This window comes from Notolepis coatsorum (genome assembly GCF_963971535.1).
Source record: "Notolepis coatsorum genome assembly, chromosome: 19".
In the NCBI taxonomy this organism is placed as follows: Eukaryota; Metazoa; Chordata; class Actinopteri; order Aulopiformes; family Paralepididae; genus Notolepis; species Notolepis coatsorum.
The window spans coordinates 44,012,531-44,039,876 of NC_140183.1; the positions used below are offsets into that span (position 1 = coordinate 44,012,531).

The window sequence follows — 27,346 nt, forward strand, 5'->3', positions numbered from 1 at the left end:
TTTATCTTGTTGAAATCCTCCAACAGGCTCTTTTTTGTAAGTTGACTGGTTTGCACACCCCTATGACAGCTAATACATGGTACATCCCAGCAGTCAGCTGGCCTCGCGCAGTTCACAGGTAATTTTGCTGGAATGCGGAAGTGCGCATACACCAGGTGGATGTGATGTTGTGAACCGGGCTGGGAGCGAACAAACTTTCTTCAGGAGCTTCTGTGAATATAGCGGGGTCGGTGTAGAAGTCCTAGTTGTTTGATGACAGAGATGCATGTTGGAATTGTGCAGTTGTTCAGTTTATGCAGTTGCAGGGCGAGATATTTTAGCACGTCAACACAGCCGGGGTGCTGGATGGACTGGAGTATCCGGGTGATGTCTCGCTGACGGCGGGAGCTTGAGCAGATGTGCCGGTGTTGGAGGAGATGGAAGCAGGTAGGTACACTACAGACAACCATCAGTTCAATGGAGTCCGACTTGGTAGCTCAAAAAAAGAACTACAACTGTAAACCGCATGAATAAAAGCTCAATAGTATAATACTACAGTTAGTTTCAAGTAAACATGATAAATATGAAGCAAAAAGGTTCACTGTGTACCTTCACTGTCTGCCCCACCTTGTTTCATTCATACTGTTTTACATTTTGTATCACACAAAACAAATGGCACTTGTATTTATAAATGTGATCTAGCTGAGATAAATGGCTAATATTAACCATACTGTTTATGCTGTCTATATTGGTTGTAATTGAGAACGGTTAACATATTATGTTAAGTATTAAGTATTTTTACATAAATGGTTATGGCTTTATTGTTTTAAAATCCCAATAATGTTGTGGGTTCACCAGACACATATTGGGTGAGTAACCAAAACGTGTACACCACACAAGTATGAATATTACTTTTTTTTTTTTTTTTTACTTTATTTTTTAGCGTTTATCGCTTTTCTGGTCAAGCATGACCGACAGAAACAGGTTGAAATGGGATGTAGAGCAGGGGAAGACATTCTGAGGGATGCCGGCGGGTCCGGGAATCGAACTCGTGTCCCCCAGATCCGTGACGAGCACGGTTTTCCCCGACGCAGAAATAGCGCCGAGATATGCGGTGAGCTACGGGAGCTCCCCATGAATATTACTTTTATGACATGTATCAGCATGTACACATCAAATTTAAAACGAATAAAGAACTGGCTAAAAATAAAATAGTTACAAAATCCGTCCATTTTCGCCCAAAAACCACCCAAAAAAATTGCATCCTTGAGTGCCCCCCTGTGCCTCAGAGTGCTTGGTCTAGATACGCCCCTGCTCGGACTCTAGTCTATCACTCGCACACCAATTATCTCTCCCTCTCGATGATGAACAATTGAGAAATAAACATTTACAATGATGAATGGGTCACACTGGTGCGTCTAGTTAAAATACTAGTCATACTAAGGTTTCTTTATAAAATGTGACTAAATGGTTGCACTCTGGTTTAACTGAACTGCCCTCATTTAGTCACCATGACTACACCCAGGTATTTTGGGGATTGTCCCCTTGAAGCATCAAAGGGATTTTTTTTTTGTCTGAAATTAATGCAGTTCAAGTTACATGACGATGATCCTATTCCTGAATCTCTGTGGGGTGTGTTCATGTACTCTACAAGTTTGATGTAGCTGTTCTATTACTGCCCTCTTCTGGACAACACAAGTCGTGACAGATGGCTTGATATGGGTACCCAGTAGCATTAACGCTGCATTTTCCACCACCTCCATTCATCATATATTTACAGCCATGGGCAATATTGTGAAATTGTGTGGTGAGCTCTTACACACTCAAGGCCTTGAAAGGTAAACTATTTCAGAGGAGTAAATGACAAGGAGGCAGCCTCAGTTAAGAGTAAATGACAGGTATATGGCCTCAGTTAAGAGAGTAAATGATGAGGCAGAGTGGCAGACTCAGTTAAGAGTAAATTATAAGGTAGACAGCCTCAGTTAAGAGTAAATGATGAGCCAGACTCGGTTAAGAGTAAATTACAGGTAGACGGCCTCAGTTAAGAGTAAATGACAAAGAGGCAGCCTCAGTTAACACTTTGAGTGCCAGCAGGGGGCGCACTATTTAGCGCTTGAGTGCCAGCGCTCTATTCAATGAGAGGGCGAGCACATTTGCGAACGCATAAACTATATCTTAAATCATGTGTCTAATACGCCCGTCGCTTATCAATGACTTGCTTGCAGTCAACATTGTCGAGACGGATTGTTTTTTCATCGGTACATTTCCGCTTTATACCATTTTGAAAAACGCTTGCTTTTGGAAATTTACAGAAAAAAAAGATTCTGCAGGAATCGCCCTTTACTGGAATACACAAAAAACTTTGAAATTTTTCGGCCTATTTATATCCTTTTCAAATAAACGCTAGATTATCGATAGTATGTGTACTTATGCACATGGCCGCCTAGTTATAGTTGAAAGTGGGGGTGCAATTTCTTTTTTTTTATTATTATTTTATTTATAATATCTTTTTTGTTTATTTTTTTTTCTTTTGGGACAGGCAAGGGGTTGTTTGGAGGCGGTCCGGCACGACCCCCTCCACGGCAGATTTTTTTTTAAATGTAATGAACCTGTACGTGCAATTTCCTGCAATATAGAGCCTTCAATCTTGACCAATAATGCTGCACTTTTCACTATAAAACTCAGTTTATATTGCAGTATGATAGCCAATTACTATAATAATAATATATTAACATATATATATACTGTATATATACTGTATATTGATTTTTCGCTCATTTATTTTTATTAAATCAATCTCCTTTCAAATAGGCCACGTTTTTAATAAGAAAGAGAAAAAAGATATATTTCCATTACCTGTAACTCTTGTGTCTCTTTCTCTCCTTCTCTGCCTCCTCCCTGAGTCTGCAGTGCACAGTCATGACATCGATCTCCAGAAAAAAAAAAAAAAGTTAAAAAAAAAAAACATTGGAGGCCCCTCGTCACTAGAGGCCCACGGGCCGCGGCCGTCGTTAATCCGGCCCTGCTCGTCTGCCATATAGATAGCGAACGTTAACATTTGCAAACGAAGTCAACGTCATCCAGCTGACACCACATATCTAGATAATGACAACGTTAGCTAGAGGCTAGCACTAAAGCTAACGCTAACCAGAGGGAAACGTTGTTATTATTATTATTATTATTATTATTATTATTAGAGGATTTACGGTATGACCAGATGGCATTTTGGGACGTGAAATACATTTATTGTATTGCGTGGTAGAAGTTCTACCACTCAATAGTAAAGACATATCTTTTGTTTGAACAACTTACTGGAAAATCCTGCCTGCCACAATGACACACTCGGTGGCCTTTGATATTTACACTCAGCCTACCTGCAGCGCCGTGCGCCACTGTCTGCTGGGGGTGGGAGCCTGGGAGGCACTGGATCAAACTATATGGAGGGGCAGGGGGGGTGGTCGCAATCTTTGGAAACTTAAAAACTTGCTATTAAGTGTCATTGCGTATTATTAATTTGATTGAAATTACGTAGTTATGGTTAGATTTATATATTGGGGGGGGGTATATCATATTTTTCATATGATCAAAAAGTGGTGGAGCAAGAGCATACCTTTGCTCCCCCAAGTTCAATAGTGGGAGAGCTGATGCTCCGAGTGCTCTATTACGCAGGCGTCTATGCTTATGCACGCTAGAGAAGCGGGCTGAAAAATCGATTATCAGCACACACTGAGATAAAACTGTCTAGTTTCAGATTTCTTTACCTGTCACTGGCAGCAGCTAACTGTAATGATGATTGGTCCAGGGTGGTCTTAGCTCTATAATGATGATTGGTCCAGGGTGGTCTTAGCTCTATAATGGTGATTGGTCCAGGGTGGTCTTAGCTCTATAATGATTATTGGTCCAGGGCAGTCTTAGCTCTGTAATGATGATGATGATCGGCCCAGGGTAGTCTTAGCTCTGTAATGATGATTGATCCAGGGTAGTCTTAGCATGTGTCAGTTGAAGTTGGCAATGTTGTTTGGGAGCCGTTATGGCCACGTAATATATTTTTTGTGTGTAATTCATTAGTAGTAATATGTAGTATTTAGTATACAAAGTATTTATATGTTCAAATTTATTTTGGCAATTGGATTGGGTTTCTTCATTGAGCACTTATCATTAGGGCACAAGTACTTGTGTTTTATTATAAATAAAAGCTCTGGGGAATTTTAAGAGGATATTATCGGATCGGGTATTGTAAGTGGCAGAAGAGGTTTGTTGCAGGCTAATCAAGTGAGGATGAAACATGGTTTACAGCAGGTATGAAAATAAGTCCAATTTACAGCAGAATACAGATCACACAGTGTTGTGTTTTGTAAGGAGGGTGGCAGGCAGAGCTAATGGCACATTTTCAGAATAATATCAAAATGCTGGAGGAGGAATTAGGCACTATTTAGCCACGTATGCAGGTATATGTAAGAAGGGACTACCCCAAGCTCTGACCCATCACTGGAAAAAGTGTGTGTTGAAAGTATTTAGGTTTAGTGAAGAGAGTGCCTGTTGTAATCACATTCAAAATATATATCAGGATTATGATAGCAGTTACACACACAAATACACCCTCCTGTCTCCTGACTGCTGCCTGCATCCAGTGAAGGCACTTGTCTAGTCACAGCCACTGAATGTATGGTAGGGAGGCAAAGCAGAGCAGATGTGACATCACAGAGTGTGTGCCATGGCTGTAAGATCCAGGTAGTAGGTGTGCTGCTGTATGTCGGTATGAAGGATCAGCTGCAAGCTCGTAAGATGGCAGACTGAACGGCCAGTGATGAGGTCCATGCAGCAGGATCCTGGTGTCTGCCTCTTCATGTGTGCATCTCGGTTTGTAAATTATGGTCTCATCAGAAAATGTAAATAAAGTACTGTATAAATATTAGTAGCAAGTATAGTAATACTTATTTTTTGTATTGACAAAAGTCTTATAATAATAATAACTGGACTTTTTGAAGAAGTCTTTATTTATCATGCAGTGACACACATGCGTTGGGTGGCACACACAGGAACACACACATGCCATTTTTGGGTCGCAGATGAAATTGAGTCTCTGCCCATCCCGTCGTCCTTCCCCCCAAGGGCAGCCGGGAGCAGATAAGGGCTTGCGGCGTGGGGCCGCGCCCCGGGGACCAATCCAAGTGCTCCTGTCCGTCTTCGTCAGGGACACGACAGCGTTAGCGATCTGTTGTGCATGTTTTTCCATTGGGTTTATCTTATCGGGAGGGGAATCCCGACACTACCCACAGATACGATAAATATCTGTTCATTTCATTTCAAACCTTTATTTAAACTCGAAAGGCAACTGAGGTTTCCCTCATGTACAGTCACATCAAGTGTACATACAGAAATCAGCATAAATAAAGCATATAAAATCATAACAATAAGACAACAGGACGAGGGTAGACAAAAGCTAGGATAACAAATCAATTAGTCAAAGTCAGCTTTATTGTCACCTCGTAATGTGCAAGAAATACAGAGAAATTAAATTACATTTCCCCCTTCCCATTAAATTAAAACACGTACTGTACTTAAAACTTGATTGAAAAAGGTTGGAGATCAAGATCTTTTTTTTTTTATCCACTTTTTCTCCTATTTTTCTTGTATTTTCCTCCCATCCCAATTTAGTCGTTATGCCAATTCCCCCATCCCCTTCCTGGTCGTTGCGTGCATTTGCCCCCTACTTGCCAGTCTAGGGAGCTCTGAAGTCTATCACATGCTTCCTCCGATACATAGGAGACAGCCAGCAGCCTCTTTTCACCTGGCAGTGAGGACTCTCATTGGGTGAGTGTAACGCGTGGGAGGGCACACTACCCCACCCAGATCCCTTCCTCACTGTGCAGGCGCCCTGACCGACCTGTAGGAGTCGCTGTTTTTTTATTTTTTTTATATTTTTTTTATTATTGCAAAACAAAAATTATTAAAAGTCAGTAGGAGTCGCTGTTTTACAACGACCAGGATACAACCCACCAGCTTCCCACCCGCTGACACTGCCAATTGTGTCAGTATGACGACCGGCCAAGCCGGAGGCACCGCTGATAGCTGGATTCGATACCAGTGTCTCTGCGGTGGTAGACAGACGCTTAGTCTGCTGCGCTACCCGGCCGCGCCTGGAGATCAAGATCTTAAACTATGCAACAGAGGGGAGAATCTCAAGCTTTAAGGACTGCAGGAGTTAATTCCATGAGCTAGGGGCATCATAGCAAAATGCATATTTACCCTGTTCCGAGCAAACTCTGGGAAGCTTAAGGACCAGAACGAGTTCCATAGGTTCCAAAATTCCATTCCAATAATGATGTAGTATAAGGAGGTAGCTTACCAGTAAGGGCCTTAGAAATGAACACCCTCTGTTCAAACATTCAATGGTTATGGTTAGAATTACTGGTAGTTTTAAGTTTGGGTGGTTTGGGTTTGTCTTGGTAGTGTCATGGCTGGTAGGCTGGTTGGTTTTGGGGTGTCTGAGCTGCTGCATGTGCCTCCAGGAAGCCCGGCCAGTCCCTGCCAAGAAGCAGGGGTACGGGAAGCCCCTTCATGACGCCTACAGTCAGGGGCCATTCGCCAGTTGGTCCCCCAACGCGCAATACTGTAGCCTCCACCTCTCCGATATCCCCATGGACACAAGTCACTGGAAGAGAGCCAGTGACTGGGTATCCCACTGGAAACACCATGGGGCTGGCGAGGGTTACACTACTGTAACACTACTGTCGGCTGCTGCTCAACCCTCTGTGTTCCTGTCAGCTGCTGCTCAACCCTGTGTTCCTGTCAGCTGCTGCTCAACCCTCTGTGTTCCTGTCAGCTGCTGCTCAACCCTCTGTGTTCCTGTCAGCTGCTGCTCAACTCTCTGTGTTCCTGTCAGCTGCTGCCAGGGGCGGAGCTATAGGCGCGGCAGGGGAGGCAGCTGCCTTAGGGCCCGCCCACCGTCTGGCGGGAGGGGGGGCCCGGGCCCCGGTCCCCCCTCCGGCCCCGGGCCCAGGCCCGGGACTGAATGGAGTTGCCGTTCGCGTGTGGGACTGGATCGAACACAACTGGTGGTAACGGCAACTGGGACTGGTGCGTTTGTTTTGATTCTAGGCTCCTCCCGTTTTGCCAGTACTGTGGTACGAGTACGACTGATAGCGTGTGGTTTAGGAACAGGGCGTTTTGCACAGATCCAGCGCTCCCTTTCCTTGGCTGTGACGTAGCCACGTAAATCTCACAAGCAGCGCGGAGGTGTCACGTTCACGTTACGTTGGAAGAATCGGAAGAAACAGCTTCCGACTGGGAAAAACCATTCACGTCAGCCTCCTAGTTGTAATTCCTACTAGGACATATGGGATTTTTTATAGACCCCGATATCTCCCACTTCGCGTCACGAATTGCGGAAGTATGGATGTGGGCGTTTTGATCGAGTCAATGCGTGAAGGCTTCCTAGTTGTAGCAACGAGATGTCCTCTGGTTCTTCCGCTTCTTCCCAGTAACGTGAACGCGGCATGGTGCGCATGCGCTGTGACACCAACGGCGGAGATGGACGTTCGGTCTGTAAATACCACTCGTCGAGTAACAATGTTTTAAACTGTTTATTGGCAACTGCGAGCTTCCAGACCCCATCGTGGAGCTGTGTTGGACCCATATTGTACGCTGGGTATCTTTGAAATTCAGATCTGATGTATTCTTGACACACCGCGAGCCCCTTGACGACGCTTGGTCGTTTCTCTACTGGGTGATCGGGGCGGGTGGGCAAGTGACTCCGGTCACAAAAGCCACAGGCTTGCAAACCGAAAGTCACGAAAGGGGCTAACCGAGGACCAGCACAAAGTGTGGATATATTATGATTTAACAAGTCTTATCTGTCCAGGACGATGACAACATTATTGCAGGTAAGCTAACTAGTACTACTATTACTAACGTTATCACGCTAGCTTGGATGCTAACTAACGTAATGTGAATGAATGAATGAATGAATGAAAACTTTATTTAACAGATTGCAGAATGGGTACAATACAGTACGGCTCGTTAAGGGGATGCAGACCAGAGAAAGACGTTTGTCTTGTTTACATCAGGGTCCCCCATTTTCAATTCATAGTGATCATAGAAAACATATACGTTACCACCTAGCCACAATCTATGGTATTTCTGGTTACCACATGGGTGGCGCACGTGAACACTTTGTGAATTATGTGAGGGTGTATCATGATGATGGTAATTTGGCACTTAACGAACGTTACCTATCTCTTTGCCGTTTTGCATAGTGCACTGCATAGTACCAGAGATGACAAAAGTTATGTGGTAACATAGGTCGCATCACTGCCAGTAGTCGGCATATTACCCAATTCTGACTCTGGTATTAGTCAACTAACGTACTGTTAGCCAGCTACTGTAATAACGAAACTGAAATATCTAATGATGATAGTCAATCATAAAGACAGAAAACACTCTCATCACAGACAAGCTGGATCTGGCCAAATACCTAAACATGTCATGGTGAATGAATGAAAACTTTATTTAACAGATTGCAGAATGGGTACAATACAGTACAGCTCAATACATACAATTGTTAAGGGGATGCAGACCAGAGAAACACTTTCGTCTTGTTTACATCAGGGTCCCCCATTTTCAATTCATTATAACATAATGACATACAGATAGACAGTAGTGCTACATCTATACATGACATACCAGATTTGCAAATACAGTACTGTTTGTGATACGAAAAGAGTCCAGAAAAGAGAGTATATACATTTGACGTATTATTATTGTATTGTGATATGTTTTGTTTCATGTTGGAATTTTTTTTTTTTTTTTTTAATAATAATACAATAAATATCGGGGGGGGGGGCCCGAGCTGTCAATCTTGCCTCAGGGCCCGTGGGGCATTCCAACCGCCACTGGCTGCTGCTCAACCCTCTGTGTTCCTGTCAGCTGCTGCTCAACTCTCTGTGTTCCTGTCAGCTGCTGCTCAACTCTGTGTTCCTGTCAGCTGCTGCTCAACCCTCTGTGTTCCTGTCAGCTGCTGCTCAACCCTCTGTGTTCCTGTCAGCTGCTGCTCAACCCTCTGTGTTCCTGTCAGCTGCTGCTCAACCCTCTGTGTTCCTGTCAGCTGCTGCTCAACCCTCTGTGTTCCTGAGCAGATCTTGGTTTCAAGGCTTCCAAAGGCAACAGTGCATCTCTCTGATCAAGCTCCACATTATTCAGGGATACCTCAGGGAATGCATCAGCTACCCATCTGTAGTGACTATCCTGATGTCCTGGTAGAATAAACGTAATGTCCAGTCGGTGTCACTTGCCGTTGGGTGAAGTTTCCACTGCTGCCACCCAGTGATGAGCTTAACAACTACAGACTTAACACAAAAACAATCAAATAGCTCCTACACCATAATTTCTGCCAGGCAGAGGCATTCGTCCCCGTTTATAGAAAATGTCATCAACTGTATGGCCAAACTTCAAAAGTACAGGCTGGACTTGGTCATTTGTGATTCACATTAAGAACTCCACTAGTCACAGCCAAATAATTAGAAAATACACTGACCACTCGCCTACCACCGCAGAGACTCTGGGATCGAATCCAGCTGTCGGCGGTACCTTCGGCTTGGTCAGTCGTCCCTACTAACACAATTGGCAGTGTTAGCGGGTGGGAAGCCGGTGCAGTATGTGTCCTGGTCGTTGTAAACTGCGACTCCTACTGGTCGGTCGGGGTGCCTGTTCAGCAGGGAGGGGATCTAGGGGAAATAGCGTGAACCTCTGCACGTTTCAAGTTTCAAGTTTCAAGTTTCTTTAATAGTTGTCATACAGAAGTACAGAATACTTTCATACAAAATGCTTCTTACTGTTACGCTCCAGAGACTGTGCTAGACAAGATAGTATCAAATAACATAGTATAGCATGTAATTTAGAAGTAGAAAATGAGGTCACAGTGTTCAGTATAGACATATGTACAATGTTCGATGCAGAATAGACGTAACTGAGTTACCATATAATATACAATACTATGCAGTGTACTAATGTACAGTACTATATAGTGCAAAGCAGAAATGGGATGAGGTACAATTTAGGTACAATTTACAGTAAGGTGTACGAGTTGTAGTGCAATCCTTCATCAATAAATATAAAGTGTGGGGAGTGGGTGCTACAGTGTTTGTTTAAAGTGAGTGTGTGCTATAAAGTGTGTGGAGTGGGTGCTACAGTGTGTTTGTTTAAAGTGAGTGTGTGCGTGTGGATGTGTGTGCTATGTGCGTTTGATGGTTGTTGTTGTGTAGTGTTCATTGTTCGTTTAGCAGCCTGATGGCCTGGGGATAGAAGCTTCTTCTGAGTCTTTCTGTGCTCGCCTTGAGACTCCGGTATCGCTTGCCTGACCGCAGCAGTTCAAAGAGGCAGTTGTTCGGGTGACTGGGGTCCTTAATGATTCTCTTAGCCTTGCCCCTGCAACGCTTGTTGTAAATGTTCTGGAGGGTGGGGAGCCCCCCTCCAATTGTGCGTTCGGCTGAACGTGTCACTCTTTGTAGTCTGCTTCGGTCTTGTGCAGTGCTATTCCCAAACCAGGAGGTGATGTTGCCAGTCAGGATGCTCTCTATTGTACATGAGTAGAAGTTCTTAAGGATCTTCTGACTGACTTGGAACTTCCTTAGGCGCCTGAGGAAGTAGAGGCGTTGTCGTGCCTTCTTCACAACACTGTCAATGTGTGTGGTCCATGTCAAGTCCTCGGATATGTGGGCTCCGATGTACTTAAAGCTGTTGACTCTCTCAACCGGTGCCCCGTCGTTACGTTCCCCCAGTGAAACTCCTCGCTGTCAGGTGAAAAGAAGCAGCTGGTGACTCCACATGTATCGGAGGAGGCGTGTGGTATAGTTCTACACCCTCCCCAGGCCGACAGTGGGGCAATGCGCGCACCGACCAGGAAGGGAATTGGCATAACGACTACATTGGGATGGGTGAAAAGTACAGAAAGCCCAAGAAAAATAGAATAGAAAATACACTGGCAGGTAGTTTTCTGTATAATGTTTTAATGTCTGTATTTTAATGTTCTATTTATATTGTGATTTGTGTAAGGAGAAACAAATGTATGATAGTTCAGCAAGTATTGGGATATGTAACATGAAGCATTATTGCTATTGGACATTATTGCTATATGTCAGATTTCCGCTTGATTATTTGTCAACAAGGCTAACAACTAATGTTAATGTAAATGCAGAAAAAACACCAGACACTATTTACTACAGTCAACATTATGAACTAGTATACAAACTATACTAGTAGGCTTATTTATTCCTTAATGTATGATGTTTTGCTTTTTAACAAAGTTATTTTCACACAAATTTCAAATAATTTCTTTTAATAAAACAAATGATAACTTGATTTGTCTTTAGACTCTTTAAACCTAAATGTAATTTAAAGGGATGGTTCAGATTTTTGGAACCCTATCCATATTTGCTACCAATGATGTTGTTGACCAGTAGTCTTTTCTGTGCACAATCTGTTCCTCATACTAGCTCTGACAAATTTGCCACAAACCAATGCAAGTCAATGGGTTCAAGCTCCTGTCTGTACAAGCTGACTGAAGACGTCTTTACTTCATCAGCTTGTACACTGACATCAGTGGTCCTAGATACAAAGTTGGAGACAGAGGATAGCTGGATATGTGTATGGAGGTCCATGTCTGTCAGACTTGCGGTGTACAAGTTATGGCTTTTCACAGTTTTAAATGTTTACCTTTGATTATAGTGCCGCCATCTGGTGACTTTTTGTAATATTTATTTCATGTAACAATATCTATCATTGTGTCAAATGTACCATGTCATGGCAAACAAACCGTTTAAAGTTCAAGTTTCAAGTTTCCTTATTAGTTGTCATACAGAAGTACAGAATACTTTTGTATAAAATGCTTGTTTCTGTTTTGCTCCAGAGATTGTGCTAGATAAAAATAGATAAGTATAAAATAAGTATAGTAAGTATAAAATAGAAGTCAAGTACGTAGACAAAAGTGTTCATTATATACATATATACAATGTACAATGCAGAGTAAAAAAGTAACTGAGTTACAATACAATATACTATATACTATACAGTACAATGCAGAAATGGGATGAGGTACAGTTTAGGTACAATTTACAGTAAGGTGTAATGAGGTATGGGTTGTAGTGCAAATTCTTTACCAATAAATATAAAGTGTGTTTAGGTGTTCTAAAGTGGGTGCTGCAGTGAGTTGTTTGTTTAAAGTGAGTGTGTGCGTGTGGATGTGTGTGCTGTGAGTGCATTTGATGGTTGTTACATAGTATTATTGTCATTTAGCATTCTGATGGCCTGAGGATAGAAGCTTCTTCTTAGTATCTCTGTGCTTGCCATGAGACTCCGGTATCGCTTGCCTGAAAGAGGCAGTTGTTTGGGTGGCTGGAGTCTTTGATTATTCTCTTAGCCTTACCCATGCACTGCTTGTTGTAAATGTCTTGGAGAGTGGGAATCCCCCCTCCAATTGTGCGTTTGGCTGAACGGGCCACTCTGTAGTCTGCAGTGCTACGGTCTTGTGCGGTGCCACTGCTGTTCCCAAACCAGGAGGTGATATTGCCAGTCAGGATGCTCTCTATTGTGGATGAGTAGAAGTTCTTAAGGATCTTCTGACTGACTTGGAACTTTCTTAGGCGCCTGAGGAAGTAGAGGCGTTGCCGTGCCTTCTTCACAACACTGTCAATGTGTGTGGTCGATGTCAAGTCCTCGGATATGTGGACTCCGAGGTACTTGAAACTGTTCACTCTCTCAACCGGTGCCCCGTCGATGCTGAGGGGGCTGTAGTCCCTGACGCTGCAGAAACACCAATGTTTTATAATGAATAGGAATGCAACCAAATTGCATACATTAAAGAATACCATATTGAGAGAAAACCAGTCAGGGATGCAGATAGCAAGTGTGATAGAGTAAATGTCTAAATACTGAAAAACCCAAATGGGTCAAACACTACTTCTTATAGCCTGAATGCATGTCATTCAGCATGTGACACTTTTTAAATCTAATTAGCTGGATCTTGCCTGATAGGGTTGACAGAAGTGTGTTACTAGACTAGAGCAGTAGGTCTACTATAGAGGCCTTGCACGGAATGTTTGTGTAGTTGTCTTTCTTCCAACTTGACTGCCTGTAACCATTGGCAATGGCAACCATTACATTTGCTAACTGAGGCTCACTGAAATCTACTTTGTGTGCACTGTGAAGTAGATTTCAGTGAGCCTCATTCAGCTTGTACAGACAGGAGTGTGACCCCATTGACTTGTATTAGTATGTGGCCAACTATCTGGAGCTATAGTATGAGGAACAGCATGGATTGTGCTGAGAAAGGACTCTACCGATCAACATAATCATTTGTTAGTAAGAAATATGGCTAGGGGTCCAAAAATCTAAACTATCCTTTTAAGTAGAAACTGTCAAGGATTGATTGATTGATTGATTGAAAACTTTATTAACAGATTGCAGAATGGGTACAATACAGTACGGCTCAATACAACACAACTGCTAAGAGGATGCAGACCAGAAAAATACTTTTGTCTTGTTTACATCGGGGTCCCCGATTTTCAATTCATCAGGACATTTATGACATACAAGACAATGAAGACATACAGATATACAGAACTGTGTAGTAAAAAGAGATCATAAAATATATACATCCGAAGGGGAAGAAACTGTACATTGGTGGGGGGATTTGGACATTTACAGGGGCCAGTTTCTAATTGCAAACAACTCGTAGGAGAGCGGTTTTGAAGGAGGGTAGGGATTCACATTCCTTCACGGTTGTGGCTAGGGCCTCCCACATTATTGTGGCATAATTGCAAAACGTGTTTAGTCCCTTGTTTGAGCCGAATCTGATTGAACACTATTTGTGGAACTCCCTCTGGTGTTGTGGTTGTGGAATTCACCCAGGATCATAGCTACAGATATTGCATTTTTGAAATGGCAGAGTTTCCTAAAGCTGCTGTGACATCATGTGGGTCATGTGAGGAGTCCACAAGGCAACACGCACAGGGGTTTCTTCTTCTGAGTTCAAAAGGGCAGCATCCTGTAATGTAAATGCCTTCTAGCCCTTACCCTCCTGTCTTGGTAACACCATACCATTGCCCTAGCGACTCAATTAGGTTTGAGCTTGGTCCACACATATTGGAACATGTCGAGGGGGGAAACAAACTGCCACATTGCCGGGATGTTGCTAGTTAGCTGGTTGCCGGTGCGGTACTGACTTTAGTGTTGCCAAAGACGGGATGGTAACACAATTATTATTCTTGGAAAATGATCTAAGGTTTCACAGGTCACCCTTGTGAAAGAGATCCTGGGCTAAATCCTGGGTTAAAGGAATGTCATAATCACGGCGAGAGCCTTCCTCACCCCTCCTCCCTCCACACCATCACGGTGAAAGCCTTCCTCACCCCTCATCCTTCCACAACCTTATATGGGCAGCATCCGACCCCAGCATTCCCACGCTGCCAGAGGGACATCAATCAGCGCGGCTGTGAGGGATTCCCTCATCAACAAACCCCTACATCAGCCCACGGATCCTGCTCTCCCTCGTCGCAGTGTTAACCTAACAACCTAGGTATGACGACGCACACTAGCCTTGCTACTCTATCCTTGTTGCCTGCCTTGTCCTAATATTTGTTCTCCCTGTGCCCAGGACCACCGCTCCCGAGCTATGCTGTCTCCCGAGACACCACCCGCCTGGACGCTCCTGTGCTGCACGAGGAGTGCACCTGCTTGCGTCTATTTGTACATTCCTGTACTGTCAAACCTGTCTGCTTGGTGCCTACAATTAAAACCAACCTAAAACGCTCCATTCTCTCTCCTCCTGTGTTCTGCTATTGGGCTCCGCCACTGCTGCCCTAACGAGGAATACACCAGCATTATGGGAAATGTGCTCATCTCAACCAATGCGCATTTCCCACAATGCTGGTGTGTTCCTTTTAAATAAAGGTTAAATAAAAAATAAATAAAAGGCATCCACATTACAGCTTGGCTGCCTCTGACCCAAGGAAACTATACAAGTTATAGGTATAGTAAATCATTCCAGAAACCCTGTATGAAACTTACAGTATATTAAAATCTTGTATAGTTCTATGGTATGAAATGACCAGTTTCCTTTTAAATCTAATACATACTACCTACATACCTATTGGGGTAGTTTTTATTCAGAGTCTGATGTGTTTTATGTTGTCTATGTAAAATCTTTTTTTTATCAAATTCTTTTATATATTGTTTTTACAACAAAAAACAACACAATATCAACATCAACGGTAACAATAATAATAATAACGACAAAACAATAATAAATAATAAAAAAATAAAATACAAAAAAAACAATAATAAATAGTAAATACAGATCTAAACTTAACTAATAAATACAAAATACAAATATACCAAATAAAAACAAAAAACACACCACAAACACAAAGGACATTAGGCATTAGACAAACATCCCCCCCCCCCCCCCAAGACCGCCGGATTCCCCAGGACCAACACCCTACCCCCACTCCGCCGCTACATGGAGCTTTTGACCAACTCGGACACCGCAGTCCACATTTCAATACCCGCCTGTCCCACCCCAACCACCCGAGCAGTCGACATCTCCAAATAAATAATGTCCACCAATGTCAGGGACCAGTGAATTACCATGAGATTCTCAGGTTCTTTCCATCTCATAGCGATATGTTTTTTGGCTGCTGTAACACCTGCTAAAATAATTATTTTCTGCTGTATGTGTAACGGTTGTGACAACGTCACCTCAAACTTCAATGCCCCGAGTGGGAGTTGAACCCCGGTCTCCCACACCACGGGCAGCAACACAGACTGCTATACCAAGAGGTGAATTCACTTCTTTGTACCGTATCTATGCGTCTTTTGAGGATGTGAGAGTGAGTTTAACCCATAGCACCGCTACTCACACAAGCCCTTCTTGACTGCGCTTCATGATACCATCCGTTACACTCACCCTCCTTAAACTCACTCCACTCCACCCAAGGCATCCCGGTCAGTCGGCACTATTGTAACTGTTGTGACAACGTCACCTCAAACTTCTATGCCCCGAATGGGTGTTGAACCCCGGTCTCCCACACCGCGGGCAGCAACACAGACCGCTATACCAAGAGGTGAATTAACTTCTTTGTACCGTGTCTTTTGAGGATGTGAGAGTGAGTTTAACCCATAGCACCGCTACTCACCCCAGCCCTTCTTGACTGCGCTTCATGATACCATCCGTTACATATGGACAGGGGTGTAGCTCCAGATTCTGGGCCCCATGAAAGAATGTATTTGTAGGCCCCCAGTGAATGCGAGCGCGCGAAAAATCTTTTGGCCATTTTTTTATTGATGAAAACGCATAATATGGTTTTTACCTATACATTCGGATCAGCAGTTCAGGACCTGCACTGTTGGTGGGTGATCCTAGTAAAGGATGTCGCATTGCGTTCATCTTCAATGAATGGACCAATGCAATAGTCTACCAAAGCCCCCCCCCCCTCTCTCTATATATCTCACACACACACACACACACACACACACTTCAGAAACAAACATAGTATCAATGAGAGCATCAATAATACACCTGAGTGATGTCTAGTAAAAAAAAAAATTTTTATTTTTTATTTTTTTTGGGGGCCCCTCAGTGCTGGGCCCTTGGAATCATCCTAAGCTACCCCCCCCCAGCTACGCCCCTGCATATGGATGTTGGTAATAAAGATATATCGTTTAGAAGTAATGTTGCTGCCGTGAGTGGAATTGATATATTACAGATGCTTGATATTTAGTTGCTATAGATTTCCAAAATGCGCTACTGGTAGGCAATCCCAGACCATATGCATATATGTGCCGGTGGCTCTTATAGAGAGCATAAAGTGCACAGGGAGTCGGCCACCAGTCCCATAGCAAACAGTTTCCTAGGAGTGAGATACGTCCTATGAATATCATTTTAATTAATTTGTTAGTGATTAGGGTTGCGGGAGGCTAATATTAGTAATATAGCATGTTTCCTATAAGATGTAAAATCTTATAGGGGATTTCTTTAAATGTATTACAAAAAAATTGGGTATGGCGGAAATCACAGACGGTCTTTCTAAATATCTGTTGTACCATGAAAGGGCCACCACCTGAATGATCTATGCTGTGCTTGTTCCAGCCCTGGAAGCTATCAAAGAAATACGAGGTGAACCCCTTATTATCTGTAAACTGAATCAGACAGCTTTCAGCTGGACCCAGGAGAGGTTTCTGCTGGGGTAGTGTTTCTGTGAAACTCCAAATGTGGCTTGGATCTGTGTGAGGGACATACATTAAGTACAATACATCCCCTATTACCCTGATATTTGCCATGAACAGAATACTAGATATCCCAGGGGACTCTACTAAACATGTGTATGTGTATGTCATGTGTATGTGTATGTCATAAATGTCTATATGAAATGAAAATGGGGGACCCTGATGGAAACAAGACAAACGTCTTTCTCAGGTCTGCATCCCCTTAACAATTGTATGTATTGAGCCGTACTGTATTGTACCCATTCTGCAATCTGTTAAATAAAGTTTTCATTCATTCATTCATTCAACAATGCACAGACTCTGGCGCAGTGTGCTACTACTATGTATATATACCATGTATACTATTATCTATACATTGTCTACAATGTATTGCAGTGTATTCTGTAATTATTATGTTCTATTCTATTGTTATTATTATTTATAATATTATCTTTTTCCTGCCTGTACCTCTCCTCCCCCCTCCCCCACGCTGCTATGACACCTGAATTTCCCCCAATATGAATATCTGACCATCATATTTATTATTTTCATTCTTCTTCTTCTTCTTCTTCTTCTTCTTCTTCTTCTTCTTCTTCTTCTTCTTCTTCTTCTTCTTCTTCTTCTTCTTCTTCTTCTTCTTCTTCTTCTTCTTCTTCTTCTTCTTCTTCTTCTTCTTCTTCTTCTTCTTCTTCTTCTTCTTCTTCTTCTTCTTCTTCTTCTTCTTCTTCTTCTTCTTCTTCTTCTTCTTCTTCTTCTTCTTCTTCTTCTTCTTTCTCCTTTCTTCTTCTTCTTTCTCCTTTCTTCTTCTTCTAACAATAAAGTGTGTTTGATTATCAGTATTGTTTGAGGACTGATTGATTGATTGATTGAAAATGTATATTATATTTATTATATATTTATATGACAGATTGCAGAACGGGTACAGTACAGCTCAATACACACAATTGTTAAGGGGATGCAGACCAGAGAGACTTTCGTCTTGTTTACATCAGGGTCCCCCATTTTCAATTCATCATAAGATATGACATATAGGAGGTAGACAGTACTGTTGCATCTAGACATTTATGACATACCAGATCTACAAATATACAGTACTGTTTATGTGTCCAAAATGAGTCTGAAAAGAGAGTATATACATTTGAGGGGGAAGAAACTGTACATTGGAGGAGGTTGTGTAGGTGGGGTGGGAAACTGTACATTGGAGGTGGGTGGAGTGGGGGGGGGGTTGCGTAGGCGGTGTGGGGGAAACTGTACATTGGAGGGGGTTGGGTTTAGACATTTACAGGGGCCAGTTTCTAATTGCAGTCGCCCGTAGGTGCTCTTTGAGAGTGGTTTTGAAAGTGGGTAGTGATTCACATTCCTTCACAGCTGTGGGTAGGGCGTTCCACATTGATGTGGCATAATTGCGAAACGTGTTTACCGGTAGTCCCTTGTTTGAGCCGAATCTGGGTTTAACATGATTTGTGGAGCTCCCTCTGGTGTTGTGGTCGTGGTATTCACTGACCTTTGGGAAGTATATTGACATGTACATGGGTACCACCGTACCTTAGTGGTGTAGTGTATCTTGTAGACCAGGCCCATTGCAAGTTGCTGTACTCTGTCGTCTACTCTCTAAACCAGATGACAGATGGTCTATGTGAGATTGTTACAGCTCACGCAGCACTTGGATTCACATTGTAGTTTGCAACGTGACAGCAGTACCCGATTATGTTTCCACCGGATTGACTCCGCCCCTCTGGTTAAAAGTGTGTCACTAGGTTAAAGTGACTCGAGCGGCCAGGCGAAGGGGCGTGGCCACACCTCGGTCACATGGTAACACACCATTTAGAACATTTAGTACAGACTACTCTGCACAGTCACACAAGAACAGGGGGCGTATCGTCCTGGTGTGAAAGCCTTTTCTACAACAACTCACTGATCAGTTCAGTTCGTATCGAGGGCGGCAGAAGAAAGGTCCACTGGTCAGCACTTGGAAGAAGAACTTGCATTTGTTATTAATGCGTTTTGAGTTTTTTTTGTAAACGATCTCGATTATGCTATAACAGTTGCGTGCACTCTAGCAGAATCTCTGAATTCGAGGTTGTCACTATTATAATTCATTATAATTTGCACTCTACAACCTAGCTAACATCGGCTAGGTTATTTCGGGGAAACTGGAGAGATCGTGACATACCTGTATTCATTCAGCATAAGGCATAAGTTGATTTCTGCGAAGGATTGCGGATAAAATATGCCTGAAGATATTGGATCACCGAAACCTGGTAAGACTGTCTTTCATCATTGTTCATTTCTGCAAAAATGCAGGGTTCGTTTTATATGTACTAATGTATGCACTGTGTGCAGTCATTTGTTACTTTGAGGTAATGATGATGTTAGTTCCACATCTGGAGGAGCAACACGGAATTAATGAGATGGGTCGTTTAGAACTTCTATTAGAAGTTAGAAGTTATCCTGTACAACGGTATTCATTAATTCCTTTGCACGTCAAAGACAAGTTGGACCTCAAGTTGAATGTTTTTATCTTTAAGCTGATTTAAACCCCAATTGGAATCGTGCCGAACGTGTATTCTATTTTGGTCACGTTCCTGGTTAGAGTGCCACTGTGCTATTAGTATATAGGGCACATCTCCCACAACAACACAATGTTCTGACTCCTCGTCCTCTCACATGGACCGTGTACGCATCATCGTCCTCTCACATGGACCGTGTACCCGGCCATGTGCCTCTGTGTACACGATTCTCCACGCTCTCCTCTCATTGGTCGAGAGGAGGCCGTGACGCGCTCATTACACAACGTGCACCGTGTCCTGGCGCGCGGGGGTAAAGACTGCAGGTCCATGTGAGACAACCGAGTTGTCGTGACCTAGATTTGTTCTTTCACAGAATACATGACAGGTCCACGTGTGGGTGGGATCTTGCTAGCGAACAGTCATAGTTTAGTTAGGTAATCAACCACGGGTGTTTTACAACACAAACTAAATGCAGGGTTTTTACTGTAAATAATTTATAGGGATATAAATGTTCTATTTTGAGTGTTTTCCAATCAACAAGTGAGCTTTCGTTTTACACCATTTCAAGTAAAAAAAAATAAAAAAAAAATTAGACCTGGCATGGAGCCTACATAGTTATGTAGTAATGTTTTTTTTTTTAATTATTATTATTAATTCCAGCTATTAATTAATTTCTCACTATTCATCAAGCATACCACAACTATGTACAGCATTCCATAGTACGTTATCCCCATAAAGTATAAAAAAAAAATACACTTTTTTAACACATTTGTTGCCTTGTATGTTGTATCTAATTCTATGTTTTGTATGTATTATATTATATGAGATGGTTTTCTTTTTTAATGTGAAACTGCTTCTGCTGTCCTTGACCAGGACTCCCTGGAAGATATCTTCCTGGATAGATAAATAAATAAAGCAGGTCAAGCTGATAAGCTGTGTTTTCTTTAGCTCCAAAGGCTTGACAAGGGCAGCCGGCATGGCATGGACACGCTGCACGTGTCCTATTAAGCTGCACGTGGCTATTAAACGTTAACCATGTCGATCTATTTTGATCTCATGCTTGGCTCATAGGCTTCAATCATTAGATGTAAATTTGGGAGTGACATTTTCTGCATTGTTTACTTTAGAGATGGGCTCAAAACCATTTACTTAAAAACAAGTCCTTTGTTGAGATGCCAAACATAATAATTTAAAATACACTGAAATGAACGATTCATTAACTTTTTCTAATAAGTCCCTCTCTGTCCTTCTCAATAGGTGGTGTGATAGCCTACATCTCCTCTGGCTCTGCCTCCAGCCCAGAGTCCTGTATGAGTGACAGCTCCAACAGCAGCTATCTGTCCTCCTCCCCGCCCCCTCCTCGCCCGGCGCTGCCCAGCCGGGCCGTGGGCATGGTGGTGGACATCGCTCCCCCCGCCAAGCGCGGCCACGGTGCGGAGAAGACCGGGCGTTCCGGCACGTCCGCCAAGAGCAGCATCACTAGTAAGTAGAGGCACCCCTTACAGTGTGTCACCATTAAATCACCATGAACGTCCTCATATGTGCGTCATTGTTCTTTCAGTGGTCTGGGTACTTAAATGGCTGTTTTGCATTGCAGAAATCAACGGCATGGTGCTGCTCTGCAAGGTGTGCGGCGATGTGGCCTCAGGGTTCCACTACGGTGTCCACGCCTGCGAAGGCTGCAAGGTGAGACGCGCTCAGTCACTCCCGGAATGCCGCGTGGGCGTCCCGCTGCCTTTATTCACTGGCTAGTGTTACCGCGGTGCAGTTGAAGGCGGAATGTGGTTAGTAACCAGGAGTCTTGTGGTTCTCCAGGGTTTCTTCAGGAGGAGCATCCAGCAGAACATCCAGTACAAGAAGTGTCTGAAGAACGAGACCTGCACCATCATGAGAATGAACAGGAACCGCTGCCAGCAGTGCCGCTTCAAGAAGTGTATGTCTGTCGGCATGTCCAGAGATGGTGAGCGTCCTGTCCACTTGTAATAGGGGGGGGGGGTTCTGTGTTCATTTGACCATTTCCTACCAAGTTCTACACAAATTGAAGGGACTTTGTGTCATAGTGTGTTGGATATTTGGCAGCTCATCCCTGTCCTTGTTATTCTTGATATTGTACTAATGGTCGTTGTCTCCCCCTGACAGCTGTCCGATTTGGCCGCATTCCGAAGAGGGAGAAACTGCGGATGCTGCTGGAAATGCAGAACGCCATGAACAACATGATGAGCAACAACAGCCAGCTGCATGGCATGCTCCATGGCAACCAGAGCCTGCCCCTCCCCAATGACGCTAGCCCCTCCCCCTCCTCAACTTCCTCCACATGCTCCAACCCCTCCTCCCCCCGGTCGCAGGACTCGGAGTCCGTGGTGTCGATGGACACCAACTCCAGCTCTGCCTCTTCCTGCGGGTCGGACAGCGGCGAGGATGAGGTCGCGATGACCCGGCAGCACCAGGCCTACACGTACGGCCAGCACGGGTCACCGGGGCGGGACCAGAGCTCACCGCTGCCAGTCACCCGGGAATCGGGAAGCGACAGCCTCATGGAGGAGCAGCAGGAGAGCTGGAACAAGCGCATGGTCAGCGGGGGCAGCCGGCACGTCAGCAACGGCGCTTCCAGGGAAGAGAGGACCGTTTACCAGAAGCCGCAGCTGCAGCAGCTAAATAGCACCTCCGGTGGTGAGATTTCAGAAGACAGCCGTGGCCTTCAACAGAATCAGTACAACGTCAATGCACACGCTTTCTCCAGCGGTTGCAATGGACCAGCCCACGGTGGGGACCACAGAGCACACCTGGTGAGTGTTCATAAAACAGGAATAGAAACGTACAAATTAATATTATACTATAATATTAGTACTATGCAAATTAGAAGACGTAACGTTTGCATAGCTATTGCATATTATTCTATTTGCGTTATGTTGCAGTCTCATCACTAACAACCCTACCATCTCTTGTGTTTTACCAGGTGTGTCCCATGAATCACTCTGCCTACGTGGACCCCCGCAAGCCCAGCCAGGAGATCTGGGAGGATTTCTCCATGAGCTTCACGCCCGCCGTGCGGGAGGTGGTGGACTTCGCCAAAAGGATCCCAGGCTTCCGTGAGCTCTCTGAGCACGACCAAGTCAGCCTCCTGAAAGCTGGAACTTTTGAGGTGAGCAAGCAGGCGAATATTAAGAATGTCTTGTTGTTATGTATCTTACTTTATTTTGAAATCAAATGGGGGACTTCTTATTTATGTGCTTGCTCTTAAATTATATGGGGGGGGGGGGGGGGTTCTTAAAATAATCTCACTGAGGTGTGGTTTCTGGATATAGGTTTTTACTGCAGCTCAGAATGCTGTGCCAAGCTTGCTGAACAGCCATGGCTGCCTTGTGCACTGGACAATGTCTGCTCTGATCACATTTGAATGGAAAATGACAGACTACACAAGCTCCCTGTTTTTAATGAAGACATCAAGACATGACTGTAATACCTTCTCTCTCTCTCTCTCTCATTCCCTCTCTTTCGCTCCAGGTGCTGATGGTGCGATTCGCCTCACTGTTCAACATGGCCGAACGGACCGTAACCTTCCTGAGCGGCAAGTGCTACAGCCTGGAGACGCTGCATTTGCTCGGCGCCGGCGTTCTGCTCACATCCATGTGTGAGTTCAGTGAGAAGCTGGCGGCTCTGCGGCTGGACCAGGACGAAATGAGCCTCTTCACCGCCGCGGTGCTCGTCTCAGCTGGTAAGCACAGCGAAACATTAGGAATTTCATCTTTGTCGCATCTTTGAACACCTTTTCATCAGTTCGAACCAAGTGTTGTTTGCCCACATTAACGCTCGCTTTCTCCTGGGATCAGATCGCTCGGGGATCCATGACTTGAACTCGGTGGAGGCCCTGCAGGATAATCTGATCCGGGCACTGCGCAACCTGGTCATGAAGAACCACGGCGACGATTCGGCCACCACCTTTACCAAGCTGCTGCTCAAGCTGCCAGAGCTGCGCTCTCTGAACAACTTGCACTCAGAGGAACTGCTGTCCTTCAAAGTGCACCCTTGAAAGGCTCCTGGAGCGCAGCTCTCACTGACTCACGGACAGCACTCCTCACCTCTCTCCCTGCTACAGGACCCGGCTCTCTTCCTGCGTTCTCTGCTTTCGACCAACCCAGTTCTTATTGTATTTCTTACTTGTCTAGAATGTAATGTAAAGTTATTTTTTTATTATATTTCCTTTGTTAAACAGAACAGAAGAGGGTCTGGTGATAGAATAGGACAATGTACTGTATTTTTAGAAGAGGTAGATAGCTTAAGCTGTTGAGGTTCTTCGTTTTGCAGAGTTAGAGGCACTTATCTATTTTCGATGTAAGAAGAGTACTTAAGTGGCTTTATGAATTAATAATAGTGCAGAAATCAATTTGTTAAAAAGAAGAAAAAAAAGTCTAGCTTTTACTTCTCCGAAAGCCATTTAATTCCAAAGTGTATTTGCTGATGAGCAGGGTGAATGTGAGAAACAGTATATATACCTTAGTATCGGGAGCATGTTTAAAATGATGCGTGACATCATTTGGTCCAATGTTTTGACCGATACATGTTTCAACAAGACAGCAAGCTATCAGAAATTGTATAAAAAAAATAAGAAATACAGAATGTGTGATGATCGCTGCTAATGCATGGCTATCCCTAAGTGGACAACTTGACGTGGTTTCTGTCCCCTTTTGTTGAAGGGAAAGCGTCCCCAATTTGTGTTTTTTTTAAACCGTATAACTGTAAAGTTTGAACTGTTCTTCATGTGTATAGTGTTTAAAAAAAAATGTCTGCAATCTTGGATGTTTTTGCAAGTCCTTGTCAACTGCCTCTTGGCTTGCCATTTTCAGCAACACTAATTTGCACATTGTGTTGTGGAACCGCTACCAACCTTCTAACTCAAAAAGCCACACATACCTTCTCTGACCACCATGTAAAAGGCTGTAAATGCAATGATGCTAAAGTGTTTTTTCTTTTTAGTTTTTGAAAATGTTTCCCCACCTTCCACTTTTTAGCAGTTTTTTTGGAAACTTTTCCCTGCTTTCTGCACAGCACTGAATCTTGACGTCTCTTTTCACATCTACATTGTTCAGATGTCTGTCTGTTTCTTCCACTGGCAACATTTCAAATGTGTAAATACCAATGTATATCTTTCATGAACATAGGAATATAAATATATTATAGTATAGTATAAATAAATGAATACAAGTGAAAACATTTTTCTGTCTTTTCTTCCTTTTAATCACACGTTTTATGTTGGTTTGATTGATTGATTGATTGATTGAAAACTTTATTAACAGATTGCAGAATGGGTACAGTACAGCTCAATACATACAATTGTTAAGGGGATGCAGACCAGAGAAAGACTTTCGTCTTGTTTACATCAGGGTCCCCCATTTTCGATTCATCGTAACATATATGACATACAGATAGACAGTACTGCTACATCTATATATTTATGACATACCAGATTTGTAAATACAGTACTGTTTGTGATACAAAGAGAGTCCAGAAAAAAAAATTATATACATTTGATGTAGAAACTGTACATTGGATTGGGTAGGGGGGGGGGGGGGGACTGTACATTGGAGGTGGTTGGGGGGGGGGGGGGGGGTTGGGTGGGTGGGGGACACTGTACAAACAAAACTGTACATTGGAATATTGACAAGACCATACTTGGTAATTTACTGTACATTGGAGGGGGTTGTGTTAGAACATTTACAGGGGCCAGTTTTGAATTGCAGTCTCCCGTAGGTGTTTTTTGAGAGTGTTTTTGAAAGTGGGTAGTGATTCACATTCCTTTACAGCTTTGGGTAGGGCGTTCCACATTGATGTGGCATAATTGCGAAACGTGTTTAGTCCCTTGTTTGAGCCGAATCTGGGTTTAACATGATTTGTGGAGCTCCCTCTGGTGTTGTGATCGTGGTATTCACTGACCTTTGGGAAGTATTTTGACATGTACATGGGTACCTTGGTCGTGTAGTGTATCTTGTAGACCAGGCCCATTGCAAGTTGCTGTACTCTGTCGTCTACTCTAAGCCATCCTAAGTTGTCAAAGTGGGCAGGGGTGAGGTGGGTTCTAGGAGTAAGGTCAAGCAGTAGTCTGACCAGTTTGTTTTGAGATGTTTGTAATTTTGTTTTTAGCGCCTTTGAGGTGCTTTGGTACCATGAGGTGCAAGCATAGTCGTAGTACCCTTGAATGAGTGCTCCTGCCAGAGTCTTCAGGGTATTCTTGTTTACCAGTGAGGAGATCCGGTACAAGAATCGAGTTCGTTGGTTGACTTTTTTTATTACATTGGATGCCATTTTGTCGCAGGAAAGATTTGCCTCTAGGATGGAACCCAGGTAGGTAATATCTTCTTTCCTCGTGACAATATTGTCACCCACTGTAACTGAGAAGCCGTCGGTCTTGCTGAGTTTGTTATTTGAACCGAAGAGAATGGACTCTGTTTTGCCCATGTGTAATGATAGTTTGTTATCAGCGAGCCATATGCAGATTTTGCCTAGTTCTGAGCTGAGGGTTTTTTCAACCTGTAACTTGTTCTTATCAGAGACCAGCAGGGCTGAGTCGTCCGCAAACAGGAACAAGTTGCAGTCACAAGCTGACGACATGTCATTTGCATAAATTAGGAACAGTAGCGGACCTAGTATGCTTCCTTGTGGAACACCACAGCTTACTGTGAGGGGGGGGGGGGTAGGGTACCGTTTACCTCCACCATCTGCTCTCTCCCCTCCAGGTAGGATTGCATCCAGCTCACTGATAGACTATCAAAACCAATTGCTTTTAGCTTGTCAATCAGAATGGTGTGATTGACAGTGTCGAAGGCCTTTTGTAGGTCCAGCATGACCATGCCGCAGTATTTGCCCGGCGTCCACCTCTTGTTTGATGTGGTCGTTTAAATAGAGAAGGCATGTGAATGAATGAATGAATGAATGAATGAATGAATGAATGAATGAATGAATGAATGAATGAAAACTTTATTTAACAGATTGCAGAATGGGTACAATACAGTACGGCTCAATACATACAATTGTTAAGGGGATGCAGACCTGAGAAAGACGTTTGTCTTGTTTCCATCAGGGTCCCCCATGTGTCAGTGGAGTTTAGAGTAAATATTGCAGTTTTGATCACAAAGCTATTGTAGTTTGTCAAAATATAATCTCGACCTCTGGTGGTGGTTGATTGACTATCATTTCAAACCAATTTGATCTTGTATAATAAGATATCGCACTATATGTCCAGGTAGCCATTTTTCTTGAGTATGCAGTGACTAGGTTTCTCCACAAGGTGTCTATCTACCCACTATATGTTTACTGCAGCCATGAAGAAACCCTAATATACTGTATCATCCCCCTGGTGTTTGATTGGCAGATCTCATTAAGGCAGCAGTAATATGGGAAATATGAAAATGGATAAACCAGTAAATGTGTCCAAATGGAATAAAATAGTCTATGTAGGCATATACATATCCGAATGTGTGTTAATAGACAGTCTCCTCCCCACCGCATGTATATATTCCCTCCCCGCCGTATGTATATTTGCCTCCCACCCACCCACCCCCTCCTAATGTACAGTCCCCTCCCCATCATATGTATATACTCTG

The 27,346-nt window shown here is 43.5% G+C and overlaps 1 protein-coding gene across 1 annotated transcript; it reads left to right on the forward strand.

Moving 5' to 3' along the window:
* Positions 1 to 19,160: 19,160 nt before the first annotated feature.
* nr1d2a (nuclear receptor subfamily 1, group D, member 2a) lies at positions 19,161 to 24,951 on the forward strand. Its single transcript, XM_084335807.1, has 8 exons — positions 19,161 to 19,499; positions 21,006 to 21,230; positions 21,346 to 21,434; positions 21,564 to 21,708; positions 21,888 to 22,534; positions 22,705 to 22,890; positions 23,253 to 23,463; positions 23,579 to 24,951. Exons 1-8 carry the CDS (start codon positions 19,469 to 19,471, stop codon positions 23,776 to 23,778), a joined length of 1,734 nt encoding a protein of 577 aa, XP_084191933.1. The 5' UTR covers positions 19,161 to 19,468; the 3' UTR covers positions 23,779 to 24,951.
* Positions 24,952 to 27,346: the final 2,395 nt, after the last annotated feature.

Coding starts and splice junctions, on each gene's coding strand:
- nr1d2a (XM_084335807.1), top strand. CDS start 19,469: ATGCCTGAAGATATTGGATCACCGAAACCTG. Junction 21,231..21,345: donor CGCCAAGAGCAGCATCACTA/GTAAGTAGAGGC, acceptor TTTGCATTGCAG/AAATCAACGGCATGGTGCTG. Junction 22,891..23,252: donor TGAAAGCTGGAACTTTTGAG/GTGAGCAAGCAG, acceptor CTTTCGCTCCAG/GTGCTGATGGTGCGATTCGC.